General features: G+C 33.9%; 1 protein-coding gene across 1 annotated transcript in view; it reads left to right on the plus strand.

Moving 5' to 3' along the window:
- LOC121373123 (tenascin-like) overlaps positions 1-18,421 on the plus strand; it is a 29,530-nt gene that overhangs the window by 9,099 nt on the left and 2,010 nt on the right. The window contains exons 5-12 of the mRNA XM_041499574.1: positions 2,094-2,237; positions 5,331-5,480; positions 10,839-10,935; positions 14,670-14,740; positions 15,165-15,583; positions 16,764-16,851; positions 17,155-17,231; positions 17,755-17,791. Of these exons, the coding sequence (XP_041355508.1) occupies positions 2,094-2,237; positions 5,331-5,480; positions 10,839-10,935; positions 14,670-14,740; positions 15,165-15,583; positions 16,764-16,851; positions 17,155-17,231; positions 17,755-17,791 (1,083 nt within the window). The remainder of the gene's footprint in view (positions 1-2,093; positions 2,238-5,330; positions 5,481-10,838; positions 10,936-14,669; positions 14,741-15,164; positions 15,584-16,763; positions 16,852-17,154; positions 17,232-17,754; positions 17,792-18,421) is intronic.

The raw sequence follows: 18,421 nt of genomic DNA on the forward strand, positions 1-18,421 counted from the left end.
AACCGAAGTACACGTGTATTTTAAGCATATAGGTTTTATGTAATTAACGTTTAGTTAATTTAGTTAATTTACGTAGGCTACCTAAATGGGATTTAAGCGTTTTATTTTAATCAATCACCTGACACTTATTCTGCCATTTGATAATTTAAACCATTACAAAGGAAATCTGTTAGAAAATGTATATCCAACATTTATAAAAAAAAAATGAATGTAGAAAATCTGAATGCAACAACAATATACACTAAGTGGGTTTAAATTTCTGTACAGTTATAGCAAAAAACTCAACACATTTTAAATTAGCTGTAGTACTGGTACACAAGGTTCAAAAAAAAAAACAAAAAAAAACAAACAACAACATTGGAATTAAAAAAAAAATGAAAATAATTTACAATGTAAAACTCAAAAATGAGTAGAAAAATAGAATGAAATAAATTACATTACTGTAGTTCTAGAGCTCTAGGAAAAAATGGGAAAAATACACAAGAGTGAAAGGATAAATACATAAAATGCACTTACATATGCTTTCCGAATGATGAAAAAAAAACCCAGTACTGATAACACAGGCGCAAGAGTCACATTAATCAGAGTCTGGTACCACAATAGTTCTGTAGAAACACATTCTTGAAAGTTCTGCACAGAAACAAACGTTGGTTTTCAGTTGTCCAAGATCCCGCAGTTTCAGATGAACGTTGTCCCTACGTCGGCTCCAAATGTAGCAGTCGGTATTTTGTGCGTGAAGCTAGGTTCAACAAAGTTCACAACACCAGCTACGGGTTAGGGCATCATCTTTTATTCATGTAAATATAGACACAATACACACCCATATGAATTACACGTAGGCATTGTGTTGATATATTCGCTAACAACTGGGGAAACCTTTAAATTAAACTTCTACTATTTCTGTCTTATCTGAACTTGTTTCTCCAAATGCTAAATAATCCTGTCCTGTCTGGTCAGTCCAAAGAAAGCATGCAGATACAGGTGAGTGTTAATTATCCAATGGGAGAGAAAGAGACAAGGGTCAAAGTTTAAAGATAGCTTTGGTGTTTGTATTGTAGCTATGGCTACCAAAAGAGCTCACACTGACTGCACTGATGTGGTCACGCGTGGTTGACCAGCATACACGAACATATCACAGGTACAGGGCAATACTAGAAAAAGGTGATAAAATGTTAATTATAGTGATATGTTGTTCAACCTGTAGTTGTTACAGCCTGAAAATAACATTAATGAAATACATACTAAATACCATACTTAAAGGTACATACTCCTCTAAGAACCTGAAATTAAACATTAGTTACATAAAACCTATATGCTTAAAATACACGTGTACTACATATATATATATATATATATATATATATATATATATATATATATATATATATATATACTCACTTTAGACAGCCTTGTGCGAAGATACAATTTTTATCAAAATTTCACAGTATACTTTTGTGTGGTATTAGTATTTTTACAACTCTTTACGCTGTTTTACACAGTCATATATGTTTTTTTTTATAATGTAAATAACCATTTTAATATACATGAACGTACCTTTGCTTGACAACCAATAGCCAATATATATTTCATGCTGGGGTGTCGTTAAACATCCATTCATTCATTCTTGCGCCAAACGGTCATATCAAAATTTTATATTAAGTTTATATATAAATTAGAACAACAATTAATATTCCAATAAAAAAAACAACTATAATCATATCATTGAATGTGTTTAGATGACTCTAATATTTTTTCTGTCACTATAGGATAATTGTATGGTTTAACTTATAGATTACTGTTTTGGCTTTTGTTTTGTTTCTGTTTGTCCTGGACATACAATCCATATAACTGAGGTGTGTGTTCAAGACTGTCTGCATGAATCCCAGTTTTACAAAACAAATAAATAAATAATAATAATAAAATGAAATAAAATAGATGACTGAAATGGTTATCGTTTAAGCAAAATAATAATAATATATGTTTCTATCAGAACCGTTCAAATAGGTTTCTATTCGATTCATCGTTGCGATAGTTTGAATTTGCTGTCGAAATGTTCTTATTAAAATTGTATCTTTGAATATGTTTCCTCCTAGCATGCGACACTGGCCTGTATGGCGCCAGTTGTGCTTTTAACTGCACAAGAAGGCACTGTCTGAATAAAAATGCGAGCTGTGATCACGAGAACGGTTCCTGTGGAGGACAGTGTGAAGAATCCTGGATGGGAGACGACTGTATTGGTACTGGCTTTGTTTTGTTTACGACAACAATCGAACGCATTGATAAACTGAACTAATCACCAGTTATTGGATGTCAAATATGTGATTATTCTGACACATAACCACCCCAGAAAACCATTGTACCGACTGAGCTAAATCCAACCCACCCCCTTGATGGACAGTCATGTTGATCAATCAGTCATCAGCTATTGGATGTCAAATGTATTATAATTCTAATACAGAGTAAAGTAAACTTTGTCATGTGAAGTATTCTTCGGTTAACATTTCTTTTGTTTAAAGACACCACTCTAACATGTATATTTCTTTTAAATAATCGCCAGCTACTGGATATCAAACATTTGATTGTTCTTCAGTAAAAAACTTACATTTTCCCATTAGCAGCAAGGCATATTTTGTATTCAGTTTCTCACAGACAGTACAGTACCTATCACGGCCAACGATACACGAGTATTGTGGCACTAGATGAGATGGGGTTGCATTTGATCCTATGACACAAGTACCTTAGGCGAGCGCTCTACGGACAGAACAATATCCAGGTCCAATGCACTGAGCTTTCTTCTTGTTATTATGTATTGATGTCAATTTACTGCGTGTCTCATTTCTCCACCCAAAATTTGGTTTCTTACCAGATTTAGTAGGGATTGTAAATAGCGTCCATCGTCCAGTATACCAAGCATAGTTTACTAAAGTTCTTGGTATATGATATTCTCGTTGAAACATAAATGCATATACAAATCCTTTGCTGCTGTTAACAATGAGTAAGTATGTGATGCCAGTGAGTTTTTACTACACTATTTTAGATGAAGTGGAACATGAAATATGTTAAATTCTTAATAATAACCAGTTAATCAAATGACGCTGTGAGGTGTTGTTAAAACATAATATATTTCACAATATTGATGGGTTACAAGCAGAACAAAATAGCTCCTGCGTTTGTTTGTAGTATGAAAACTGAAATGTAACTTTCTCAAAACAATAACATAAGACATGTATGCCATTTTTAAAATTCATATATAATTTATTAAAACCTGAAGTTATGGAAAATGTATGGAACCATATTTAATTCTGGTATAGTCAATTTTACAGAATGTCGTCATGGTATGTTTGGATCTGGGTGTAAGTTAAACTGTAGTGAACGACACTGTGACAGAGACAATACGACGTGTGATACTCAAAACGGAACATGTGAACACGGTTGTAAGCCAGGATGGAAGGAACCAAGTTGTATGAAACGGAAGCCATGTTGTGTCCTATTATATTTGTTTCCAGCGATAATTTAATGAAATATCTCTGTAAAAATATTCTATGCGTCTAATTATTAAAATATTTTTAATATTTCAATAAAAATACCTAGTTCTCGAGAATAGTATTTGCACATATGGTTGAAACATGAGAGAGAGAGAGAGAGAGAGAGAGAGAGAGAGAGAGAGAGAGAGAGAGAGAGAGAGAGAGAGAGAGAGAGAGAGAGAGAGAGAGAGAGAGAGAGGGGGGGGGGGAGAAGGGCACACAAGGGAGTAGACAAAAACGACGGCATAAGATAGTCTTTATAATGTTAATTTTTGTATGTTTACCATCTGTGCTTATTGTTAATGGATATGTGCTCCATAGTTTATAACAAACAAAATAACATTCGACATTCGTCACCTTTGTTAGAATAAATGACATGTAACTGAAATGTTATAGTGTAACCGTTTGGAATTTGTTCTCTCGCAAGTTTGTTTTCTTTTTTGTTCCTTTAATTATTTGAGATCTGCTTCATGTGGTGCATTGTCAGTAGATGGATGAACAAAAGTCAAGGTTAGCCTACCCAGCGGCAATTAGATGAATTCCACAATCAGATGCTTAATTTACACACGGTAGATATGTCGGGACTAAATGTGTACTAGTATCTGTGAAGGTGTGAACATAGCTTATGTGCTCCACTGTCACTGTTGTTTAAAATAACCCTTTTATAGGACAGTACACATTTACTTTGTCCGTTTATACACGTAGTTTAGCGATTTGCGATCTGATTTAGGTTGCTGCTAGGTGCGTTGGACAGGTAGCTGCTAATCATTAAAAATCGTTTAGTAGGGAGAAAGTGGCCCCTTACGGAGCAAGTGTATGATGACGAACATTACAGTCAGAGAGGTTGGAGGTTATTCTACTGAATTGATTGCTAGAGTGGTTCCCGAGTAACTTGGTCTTGCGTATGTGACTTGCCATTGTCCAAGTCTATTTGGTGCCTCTTGGAAAAAGTACCTATGAGTAACTATGGCTTGGTGGGTAATCAGAAATATATACGTGACTGACGCCACTTAATTGCAGTTCCAAATTGACCGAAACCCTTAAATTGTACAAATAAATGTTTTTCCTTGGAGGTAAGGTAACCTGGTTATAAATATTATGAATTGCAATCAATTTCTAAAACAATATAGTATAAGGAAAATTATTACATACTTATGTGTCACATTTTGTCCAGTGACATAAAATAAAGTTCTGTGTCCAGATGCTCACATAATACAATTTGTATTTCTAATATATGATATTGATGATACGAAAACACAATCTTGTACTACCTTTCTCAAATATAAGAATTGTTGGGAGCCAGTTGGAATTTCATCATTAATCACACAATTGGTAAAAATTCTATGAACATAAAGAGGTTTAGAATTAAATAGACAATTCACCTATTGTCTCCACCAGGCTCTATGCCCTATCATGGCTAATTTTACCTTTAATAACTATTCTGTTCGTTATGTAAACATGGAAATAACCCCAATACATTAATATCTGAATAAGATGAACAATTAAAGTTAGCATTTTCCCAAAAGAATCAGTTATGAATTTTGTAATTGATCATCACATCCTAGAGCCAGACTGATCAAGTTTCGAGTATAATCAAACACTGGAACACCACTATGTGTAGCCATAACTGCGTCATCAGCGATAATGGATACAACAATTATATTGCGAACTATTTTTTGAAAATGCGTTAAATCAAGAATTCAACGAGTACAGTCTCTTTATATTCCAAACGTTTGCAATCAATAATTGTTTGCTTTAACTGTATCTCTTGATGGGGTTTTAGTGATGTTTTTTTCTATCAAACAGACTGCGATGAGACATACGGCAGAGATTGCAGTTATTCCTGCCGTGACAGGAAGTGCAGGAACTCTTCAGCAAAATGTGATCATGTGACAGGGTCTTGTGGTGGAACATGTCAAACTGGTTGGAAAGGAGATGCTTGCACTCAGACTGTTGGTAAGTCTGAACGTAAGTCGATCAGTTATCTTATCACACAAAAGTCCAGTGCACTAATATTCTTACTTGCCCTCGTTCTTCCTCTGACAGTCCAAGTACTGGTTATGACATGACGTTTGATGGGTGCGTATTGACCCAAATTTCGGTCACTTTAATGTGTGTGTTTCTGTATGTACGTACGTACGCGTGCGTGCAAGCTTGTGCGCATATGAGTGTATGTGCGCCTATGTGCATGCGTCTGTGCTTTCATGAGTGTATATGTGTGTGCATGCGTACATGTGTATTTATGCCTTGTTACCCGGTGTAATACAAATTTAATGTTCTTAGAAAATGCTCTCACACCCATAATCTGCCATACATAGCAAGTAACATAAATATCACGCAACAAATAATCCAGGATATTCTTGGAAATGTGCTGTACACGACAAAGGTTTCACGAGAGGTGTGCTGTTTCATCAGAACAGCATATCTGTCCACATGTCGGAGGCCACCATGGCTGCACTATATGACCGTGGCTTTTAGATTATCCATCACCAAATGTATTCCCCACATCGGGCACTGTATGATTTCTATCTGTCTCAGAAGAAAATTCACATATGCGGGGCTTTGGATTTGTTTTAACACTTTGAAATTAGGGCTTCAAAACCTATTGCAGACTAAATGACATATGAGAGATAAAACATTTAAGTTTTGGTCACTTATATTATTTCTATATCAATTTAATTTAGCAGGAAGGTACACACGTGATTACTCTTTCTGTGGATGGATTTGAAGTGATGATGCTATCATGACAAATCAAAGATGGCGTCAATTTTCGCGGGAAAAACGAAAATATTTATTGGTTAACTTAAATCATTAACTCATCACACATAATTGAAACTGCTTGTAATGGAATTTTAGTTATCTCTTTTACCGGTAATAACAATTTGGTCTAAATATCTAAGATAATTAAATATGTATTAACATGTTTTTGAATCCTGATTCCATAATATGCTTTCAAATTAATTGCTTTCATCTGTATAATTATATATTATATTTTATTATAATGAAAATTGGCATAATGTTACAAAAATCATTTAATTTGATTAGTTTTGGTGGGAAAAAACAAATGTTGTTTTCTTATTATCATTCTTTCTCACGTAAAATATTTGAAGCTGCATTTTTTTTTTTTTTTCATTTGTCTCTCTTATAGTTTGTCCTGAATTTTCGAGGGTCATTAATCTGTAGTCGGATTGTTTTGAATTTTGAAAAGGACAGTTATTGTGTATTTTAGCCATGTCTACCATTACTATTTCAAGTCCGAATCGACCATGTTGTCTTCTCCACAGACATGGATTAATCACTCCATTGTCCACGTTCGTGCACGTTCCTTGTGTATATTTTTATACTATCAACACATATTTTATTTTTGCCAAACAAATATACATTTTGTAGGCATACATACATACATAAATACATACATACATACATACATACATATATATATATATTATAATGTGCACATTGCGGGGAATGGTAAGTAGCATCGGGTTACAGTCGATAAAAGTCTATAGTAACTGGGTAATACATGCATAATATACAATATAATAACATCTCATGTATCAATGTTGTCTGTTCTATGCGTGGTAGCAGTGATCAAATACTTACACACTTTAATTAGCCGTTTTTAATTGTCGCTGGACAGCAGTTGCGTTCATTTAAATGTTGAGGGTTTATTATAATAAAAAGGTTTAATATATTTATCTCTGATGTTACTGTAGAAAGGACACTAACAGACATTATTACTGATACAAACATGTTTGACTGCATAATCAATGTTTGGTACCTGCGACATCGTAATTGAAGTCATTTCAATGGAAAGGAATACAGCTATACAATATATATCGTAAACTGATGACAAGTGTGTTCTGTATTGTGATTGGTTAATTATGGTCATTTTTTTCCGGGATCAAATCAAAATAACACCCGGAAAGCTAATGACGTCATTAGAAAGTGACGTCATTAGCAACTGGAAGAGGCGAAGTTGACGATTTAAGGGTCTACAGTGAGATTGTAGCCAGGTATTTTTTCAAGAAATACCAAATGTACAGTTAGTTCCATAGAAAAACGATTACGTTTACTGTGGACATAACCATATTGAGTTTTTAGATTTGCGGGTGTTATTGTCTATTTGATGCCCACAAACGTTTCATTTTTGACCTTGACCAAAATTACATTTGCGGGATCAAATAGACAATAACACCCACAAACGTAAAAACTCAATATGGTTATCGCCTAATTTGCAATGTCTTAATGCTAAATATTATATGTCAGGTCGTTTCTAAATTGATTGTGGTGTGTACAAATGTTCATGTCTTGTCACATTCACCCCAAGCATACACACAAAGCGTTTTTAAACAACCGGGGCAACGTTTGATGTATATTTTTATAATAAGAAATGTGGAAGAGCCCACTAGTTGTTTGTCTTGTTTACCTGGTGATCTATTGGGCATATTTTACTTTTATCATATTCGCTGTGATACAGAAACGGTACAATTAATTAACAGTTTTTAGATATTTCACATAGTCTAATGCAGGAGACACAAATCAGTCTATCAGCATCGTGTGTTTCAAGTAGTGAAGAAATACAGGAATTAAAATAATGAAAAGTCAGAATACTGTGAAAAATAACAGTACATTGAGCAAATTAAGTGTTGCATCCCCAAATAATGAAGTGAACAAGCCAACCTCCACCTACAATGCGCATCTGATTTCCAAATGTACGAACTACCAAACAATGGTATCTGAACAAATATGTTTTGAAGGTTGCCAGATTATAAACCTAAAATTATGGTAGAATGAAACAAAGCACTGAACATTGGTCTGGTTATTCCATTCAGTTATTGTTAGGCCATCTCAAATTGGAATTGCGTAAAGCTTCCCGAGCAATACTTTCAGTGGGTAATGTATATATTTGAAAACGTCATTGGCTTATTGGTATGCTCAATCGCCACTTGAATGGTCATCATGCATTGAAATAAGTACAAACAGATGCTGATACATAAGCTGTTTGTATTGCACAGACTTATACCAATAATCAGCAAAAAAAAGAAAAAAAAAAAAAGAAAAAAAGAGAGGTATTTTTTCTACATCACTGGATAAAATACAATAGAATAGATGTTTAACAACACCCCAGCAAAATAATACATCGGCTATTGGGTGTCAAACTATGGTAAATGTAAACAGTAAATAATGAACCGCATCAATGGAGAGATGATAGAATTAGCATACTTGTACACACGGTCACTGGTGGAACACGATGAAAACGTGTAGGGCCTTCCATAATTAATCATAATGGTTGATTCGATCATTAAAATAAAAAAATTTGCTTCAAGTTTGATGAGGGTGCGACTTGACATTATCAACATTTTGGCATAGCACTTGACAAAACTGATGACAGATAAATGATTGCTTAGTGTGGGAGAAAGCTGACACATTCTACGCACCTCTGATATGCAAGACATGCTATGGACAATGAGTATATTTATTTTCTTAACTGTTTGAGGATAAACCATATACGGTGCGGACTCAGACAACAGTTTGCAAGGATCACACATTGATTCTGAACAATAGCCACTGTCGCCAGTGGTACGCACTAAGCATTAAAGAACTAGATGAACATTGACAAAATAGTCGTTTCGGACTCACACTAACAGCTGAGAACATGGACACTACATTGAAAATGCAGGTGTAACAGACAAAGTTCCAACCAATCTGGTACGAACCTTAAAACCTGTTTGTCCATGAAATCAAGTGCATTGTGGCTTCTGAATGCTTCCACGGGGTGACTTGTCAAAACACATGCAGTGATTTCCAAAAATAATTGTTGCAGGAAAGGGCCAATACTAACTAATGTGAAACATATTGTCTTCGGAATGCTAACCTATGTTACTACTGATCTAATTAATAGGCACCGGAAGTAGGGGCAGGGGCACTGGCCCCATAACTCTGGAATTAATGCACTGGTGCCCCCGATTAAAATCAAATCGATATATAAATGAAACCACCCCCACCCACTCCCCCAGTTTCTGTTATCTTCTGATGACTATGTCATTATCTCAAAATTCAGACCATATTATTAGGATCTGTAATGGAAATGTAATATAAAACTTCATTTCAAAGGTGTTGATTAGTTAGAATGACTTGAAATAACTAGTACAAACAACATACCCCAAAATGCAGCCATCTTGGATTTGATCATGATGCCATTGTGTCATATTCACACATCAGTAAAGCGTAATCATGTTTGTAACATCTTATCAATTTGTGTTGTCATACAACAAAAAAAATAGAACATTTAAAAGAAAAGATAATTAATGTGAAAGCAAATTCACATCTTCGGGATTCGAACCAATATGTCATTACCCATTTAATAACCCTATAACTTCAAACCAATTTTTCGGGATCTGTAAGAGAGGTAAATAATTGTCATTGTCATTTCATTATAAGCAAGTTTCTGATGAGTTAGAATGGCTTTATCTAACTAGTAAACCAATTTTGCGGCCCTCTTTGATTTGATCAAGATGGTGTTGACATATCAAACTCATATACAGACATGAGTAGAAACGAGTTTTCTAACTTTCTGCCAATTTTCATTATCAAAGAAAGATAACAGGTAATAAAAACCTTAATATATTAGGCCTACTCCGTATATCAGTGAATCATCAATAGGTCTTGAGACCGTAATTTCTGTGCCTAGAAATATAATAAATGTTCACAATCTGTTCATTTAGAAGTTATACAACCATGTTATATATATATATATATATATATATATATATATATATATATATATATATATATATATATATATATATATATATATATATATATATATAAAATATTATATATATATATACATATATATACTCACTTGACAGCAATGTGTAGAAACAATCATAACCTTGTCAAAATAAATTTTAGACAGCCTTGTGCGAAGATACAATGTTTATCAAAATTTCACAGTATACTTGTGTGTGATATTAGTATTTTTACAACTCTTTACGCTGTTTTACACAGTCATATATGTTTTCTTTATAATGTAAATAACCATTTTAATATACATCAACGTACCTTTGCTTGACAACCAATAGCCAATAAATATTTCATGCTGGGGTGCCGTTAAACATTTATTCATTCATTCTTGCGCCAAACGGTCATATCAAAATTTTATATTAAGTTTCTATATACAGTACATTAGAACAACAATTAATATTCCAATAAAAAAACAAACTATAATCATATCATTGAATGTGTTTAGATGACTCTAATATTTTCTCTGTCACTATAGGATAATTGTATGGTTTAACTTAATTACAGAGCCAGAATCTGGAACCCAAGTAGTACTTATTGCTAGCATTGCTGTCGCTGCTGTTGTCGTGATTGCCGTGGTCGTCATCGTGGTTGTGTTTCTCAGGTGATCGGTCTTTTTATAGAACAGAAGGGGCTGTCCTAGAATTGATTACCGGATGTGGGAGGATGACAGCTGGTACACCATCAACAATAAAATCAAATAAAATAAAAAAAATAAAAAAACAAAATCACGTAAACCAAGTATTTGTAGAGAAAATAAAACCATCGGATCCACAAGGCATAAACAATAATAATGCTGCCTCCCACCTGCCTATATGATATATTGTGGAACCGGCCTATGAGAGCTGCACAGTTTTCTTCTGAAATAGCTAGAGATACACCTTATTATGTTTTGTTAGATGCTAGATCACCACTCTCAGTGTAGTTGGTAACATTATAATTTGCTTTTCACTCTTTTTGATTAAATGTCTGGAGCTTGTAAAACGAAGCAGTGGTAAATATTTTGGTTTTATGTGTTCGACAGGACAGCACTTTGACAGGCGTGGGGAAAGTACAGTTGCATACGTAAAGCTAGAGGAACCCGACTGTAACTCGAAATAATTATACACTTATGACAAGGGGATTCCCTTGTTGCCACCAATGAAATCCATAGAAAATGTTTGTAACACGTGCTGACAACAAACGGGCGTGTTATAGTTCAGTAGTGGAGTGTTCACTTGAGGTGCGATGAGTCGACGCAGATCAGTCGCCCTCATTGTACTTGAGTTTGTTCCTTCCCAATTAGTATGACAAAATCTATGGATAAGAGTAGCATGTGTGGCAGCAGTGGCCCAGCTGGTTTCTCTCTCCCCTATCCCACTCTCGTGCCACGAAATGTCGAAATATCCATGTTAGACAACAAATAGTAGTAGTTCATCAAACGTGCTAAGGTGTCATTACAAAATTACCAAACATGTAATTAACGTAAGACTGTAATTACAGATGAAGAAGCATACATCAATCGTGATCAGTGCATTTGTTTTCAAAGATCATCTTCTAACATCACACTCAATTCAGTAATGCTTGGCCTACATAATATAATGATCTAGATAACATTAGGGTGTATACTACCAAATCAAATCCCATAGACGACAATAGTAACATATACGGCTAAAACTCCTACCTGCAACGTATCAACCGACATAAACGCCACGGATATAAATACTACCACCCCTTACACTTAAAGTGAATCAGAAAAAAATGGGGGTCAAGCTGCTCGTTTCTGAGATAACGGGTAGCGTCTATGACTACCCTAGTTTCGCACAAAATTTGAGTACTTTTTTTTACAGGTACCCCATACATGTTTCAAGCACAAGGCTACTTGACACATTGGTACTAGATGAAATAAAATTGCACATTTATTTTACCCAGATGAAACTATTATTTTTTACAACCAACACACTCACATTTATAACCAATCACAGGACTTGTGGTGTTCACTTCTCTATCAAAAGTTCGGTGCACCTCGAACTTTGACCCAGCCGGAAGTTATTTGGTTTAGTACTACCTATACTGATAACATACATTTTTCAAAAAGTGTCCAGCTATGTGTCTTTATGACAACCAGGATCTGGTGTATTCTGACATAAACTGACAACCTCACTGAAACTGTTGTTTCTACAGTGCAACCTAATATAATGTACACCTCAAAAAGCATATATATTGCATATAGTTTTGTACAAATGCAATATGTCATATTAAACAACAAAATGTTTTAAAATAAAACTCCTGAAGATATTTACTTTCAGTTGGGTGTGTGTACTCAGGTATATATGTAGAGACAACAAAGATAGTCAGAGTACCTCTACCCCTTTAAAGAATTCCATTAAAACACATGCACTTGATTGACCCCTAGATTATGAAGACCTTAACAGGCACATCAAAGAAATATCAGTATTAAAAAAATACACTGTCTGAGGAAGGAAACACAAACATGACTGTACCTGTATGAAGTAATGACTTAATGTCCTGAACATTAGTGTTGGGAGGAAATCCTGTATGCTGGGTGTGGGTGTCTTCAAGTTACCAGGTGTGGGAATTTCAAATCCATCGGCCATGCTGATTTTCATAATGAACCATCAAAACCATTGGCAGCCAACAATATTCCTGACTATATTTTATTTATAGCCTACTGTAGTTGGAGGTTTTAATAGTTGTGATATCTGGAATAATCATGCAGCTTTAACACATTTATTTTTGATTAATTACTGAAAAAAACTATTTTTAAATGACAAAATTACCCGAAAATCTATTTTCTTGCATTATTTTCTAATCCGGATGAATACAATATGTACATTAAATGTATTCCTACAATCTGTAATCCAGCATTTTATTTAGCTAGTAACATTAGGTAATACAGCTTTAACAATAAAATAAATTATCAACTTAATCCAAGGCAGATAATCAAATCTGAAAAAATTGGTTCTGAATCTAGTATAAACTCAAAATGCTTTTCATGAGAGCTAACTAAGTGATTATTAAGGAAACAAAATGATCTGGAGATCTAAGTATATGTTTAACAACCTTATTGTTATGTACAAATAAGAACAGAAGGCACAATAGTGAAAACAAATTTAATTATGTTTTTGGTAAAGTTTTTCTTCACATTTACTTTAAATTTTGCATAAAACTACAAATTTGTCTCAAATATAACTTAGCACCCTATAAATATGTCAAAATGACAATAAAAATCAACTTCTTTACAAATTTGAGTTTTCAGAATTTCATACATACAAAATTAACATGTTAATGGAAACTAAAGACATTAACCCACTATTGGCACATGCTATTTTTAATATAAAAATAAATTGCTATTAAAATCTTAGTTCAGGTTGCCTATATATAATACCATATTTAAGAGCAGTTGTATATGGCAAGTCAAATACCATGTAAAAAGAAATTATTGAAATCTTTACAGTATGAATTATAGGCCAAAACCAACTTTTCTTCAGTGCTAACTTTGATTCAAACTCCATTCAGAGCCATGTACAGAGATTATTGTCAAGGTCAAGGTCATTGTGAACTTGCATGATCGAGTGATGACTAATTAATCAACCAGTATAGTTTAATTAAATAAAATGACAAAATCATAATATTTTTTATTATGCACTGAATATGTGCTATAGGGTGTATACTACCAAATCAAATCCCATAGACGACAATAGTAACATATACGGCTAAAACTCCTACCTGCAACGTATCAACCGACATAAACGCCACGGATATAAATACTACCACCCCTTACACTTAAAGTGAATCAGAAAAAAATGGGGGTCAAGCTGCTCGTTTCTGAGATAACGGGTAGCGTCTATGACTACCCTAGTTTCGCACAAAATTTGAGTACTTTTTTTTTACAGGTACCCCATACATGTTTCAAGCACAAGGCTACTTGACACATTGGTACTAGATGAAATAAAATTGCACATTTATTTTACCCAGATGAAACTATTATTTTTTACAACCAACACACTCACATTTATAACCAATCACGGGACTTGTGGTGTTCACTTCTCTATCAAAAGTTCGGTGCACCTCGAACTTTGACCCAGCCAGAAGTTATTTGGTATAGTACTACCATTAGGGTTAGAATCATACATGCATACGTCTTTTTTAATAAAACTAACTAATGTAACGTCCACATTACATCTGGTCTAGGGTAGAACCTTAAATATATTTTGTTTTTCGAATTTACACATTTTAACTTCGGAAGTAAAAACCGTTAGTGCTGTAGGCTTACAATAATTAATTTGAATCTAATAGTATACTCTGAATCGAATCCAATTTTGGTTTTTGTTAAAGATGGAGGAGAAAACTACGAACAGAAAACATAAATGAAACACTTGTTTTGGGAAGAGCTTCCAGATCAAAAGGTAGGATTTCTCCATACTCCATACTATTGTTTAGTCACTTGATAATTGTGACATATAGTTTTCAGTGAGAACTCCCTACATTTTCCATCAGTAAGCAAAACACATACCACTATATTTCATATGTCAAACGTGGGGTACTGGCTGGGACGACCCAAGCAGCTCATGAGGAAAATATATTTGCTCATATTTGAACATTTCTGTTCGTTCCACATGGTTATTTGTTGTCTTAACTAACTCACTGTCAGTTCGACACATGGTTCATACAAACCACTCCTTCTAGTAAACCAAAAAAAGAGAGAAGAAAATACCTTGATATACACATTCCCATAAGCAGAATTGTACATGCCACGACCTTTGAACACTTGTTGGGATGTTTTTCTTTTGATTTAACCCTCACCCTGCATGGGATTTGAATTCGTTTCAGGTAAGACACATGAAGCCATTGAAACGAACGTCTATGTCAACGTTGGCATGACGTCGACATTAAAGGAACAACCCATTTGTCATCAACCAGAATATATCCCAGTGGTTGCTGTGCAGCAAAGAGTAAAGGCTCGTGGTGAACCACCAAAGGGAGGTACCAAGGACAAAGTCAAGAGAGGTAACACATACTATAACGTGGAGATAAGCGACCCACATGATGAAGATATTACTGATGCAGTCGCCATTATAGATGCAGACGACAAAAGCGATGAAGGTCAGACAGAAAATGACGTTCCACAACATAACGCATATTACAATAAACCGTTCAGTCTACCAGAAGTAGGATTTGATATGACGGAGCTTGAAAGTTTAATTCAGCAAATCAGGAACCAGCGTGGAGGATTTGAAGCAGAGTTCTTGGTATGTCATTAAAATAACAACAACAATAATAATAATTACAATAATAATAATTTTAATAATATGTGTGTGGGTGTTTTAAATTCAAATAATGAAAAAACATGTTTTAACTTTTGCATCACATAATTGGCATACTTACACATAATGATTATATCAATATAACTCTATAAATGCTTGATTTTGTATTATGTTAATATAGGCAGAACAAATAAGATATTGGGAGGGTCACTTTGTGTAACGTAGTTGAAAATAATTCAGTAATTGTATAAATATATATATTTTGTGTATATATACAAACACAGATCTTGGAATGTTTAATTTTATGCCAAAATAAATGAAAACGAAACACACAAAACTGCTGCCTATAACATAAGTATTAGGTGCGGATTTAGTATTTTGTAACAGAGGTGGCCAATAGCATTAATACAATTTCTTTCTGTGGCGTTCATAATCAAATTCCTTATCTTTTGTAAAGCAAAAACAAACAAAACAAACAAAACAAAACAAAACAAACAAAGCAAAACAACAAACAAATAAACAAACATTTAGTTACTTGACCAAACATAACTGCTTAAATCCACGTGGCCCCCACCACTACTTCAGCCTTTTTTTATTTTAAGTTCATGATAATTTTGTACTAGAATACATTGACATGGTTAATATTATTCTGTCATATTATAACAAAGGAAAGTTCATAATGTTATTCGGGTATAACTTCTTTTTTTTAAAATCAGTGACATTATTATAGTCAGAATTATATGTTTTTCCCTCATTTTCACATTTGTTTACACCAACAATCTGGGTTTTTTCACTCATTTGGATTAGGGACCACAATCAGAAATATTATATAGATACATACATACATACATGAAAACAGATAGATAGATAAATAGATATATCGATCGATGGATAGATAGATTATTTGGCTGTACCAAATCAAATGACATTTAGTCCTTATTGTGACATGTGTGGAGCTAACAACTACTTAAAAAGAGAGAAAATCACAAAACATCTACCACTGAGATTATCATGGACCCCTGGTGTACTGATGGGTAGTGTATACGTCATGAAACATGTATGGCAGTTTTAGAATTTTTGTTTTATATTATTATTCTACGTAGTGAAGTTTAACACTATCTCTGTCATGGGTATATTCACATGTTCTCTTAACGTGTGGTTTCAGAAACTACCCAGTGGATTCAAGCATCCCTATGTAGAGTCACAGAAACCCCAACATAAAGGGAAGAACAGATTTGTTGGTTACTACCCATGTAAGTCAATACATGAAGTTCTATTTTCCTGCACTTATGGATTTTCTTTTACAGACATTTAGAGAGAAGTTTTGGAATGTGACTTCCTTGATTAATATTGGTGGGGATGGATTTGACAACCGGCAGGTTGATATATTTTATTTATTTAAATGTTTTAATCGATGTTGTTTGATTTAAGGTGGTTTGTTGTCTGATTTTGGTATAGGTTGACAAGAGAATTATATACATGTATACAGAACAAAACATTTGTCACAACTTCATACTTCTTATTCCTCTTCATGACTAAACTTTTTTTTTTTCAAGATGACAACAACCGCGTTGTTTTGTCCAAACTACCTAACTACCCTGACTCTGACTACATCAACGCAAGTCACGTGGACGTAAGTATATAACTAGCAAATATAGTGAAACCTGTGTATAACTGTCATACAAAATGTGCACGTTCTATGACTTTCATAAACAGGCAACAGCCAACCTTTATACAGATGTTCGACAGACGCATTTGTGTATAGATGTCTAATATGCCTTATACATGTGATTACTATATGTGACTGTTGCTTGTTAACAGCATTGTGTTGTATGCACGTTATAGCTACATGTTTTATATATGAACTGATCAGATGGGCTTAAGATGCTATTAAATAATTTATATTTTAATAGACAAAACAAAAAACACCTAATGGTCTTGAAACTGAACAATGTAAAAGAAAGAAGATTGTAAAATGATGATTTGAATTACAGAAGCATAAGGCGTGATATAAAAACTGAAACGAAGATTGAGTTGATTAATTCTGCATCATTATGTATTATACTGGACAGAAATAGTGTGGAAATTTATAAGGAGATAGACGCTTAATTTTTATACCCGAATGTATTGTTAAAATGTATGCTTCATGTTTCCAGGCCTACAACAAGAAGGATTATTTCATTGCAGCTCAAGGTATGATTATAAAATACATTCTTATTTTGTGTCAAATACATATTAGCTATCAATTTGATATGAAACGATTTTTCGTTATATCTAAAACTAGTCACATACTTCCCATTATTTTCTGATTGCCTTTAATTTTAACATGAACCCCATAACAATTCTAAAATATATTATACCTGCCATCGTTCCATGGCATACACAAACTGGATATGGATATGTGTTCATATTAAAAATATTTCGGTTTCTATTGTCGGATGATCCACAAAAAACCCCCCACCAAAAAACCAAAACAACCAACACTGGCCACGCTTTAAGCTTTATAGACGGAAAACTTTTTTTTAAATCTGAGACAAAGCCGTTATCGTGATGTAAGTCGTACCTTCCATACTGATGTGATTGTTTTCACGAATCTCTTCCACGTGTTTTGTTACAAGAGGACTGCCACTCCCAGGGCAGAGGATGAAAATCTGCTCAAAACTATTTTTAAAAATATTTATTGATTGTTAGATATTTAATGTAAAAACAATCATATACCATTGAGACAATACTGAACATTTACTATACATATCAAAAAGGGTGACCAATTGGCTAATTATCCTATTCTTCCATAACCCTAATTTGTTTTTCTTCCGGACGAAA

This window comes from Gigantopelta aegis, chromosome 5, assembly GCF_016097555.1.
Source record: "Gigantopelta aegis isolate Gae_Host chromosome 5, Gae_host_genome, whole genome shotgun sequence".
Taxonomy (NCBI): Eukaryota; Metazoa; Mollusca; class Gastropoda; order Neomphalida; family Peltospiridae; genus Gigantopelta; species Gigantopelta aegis.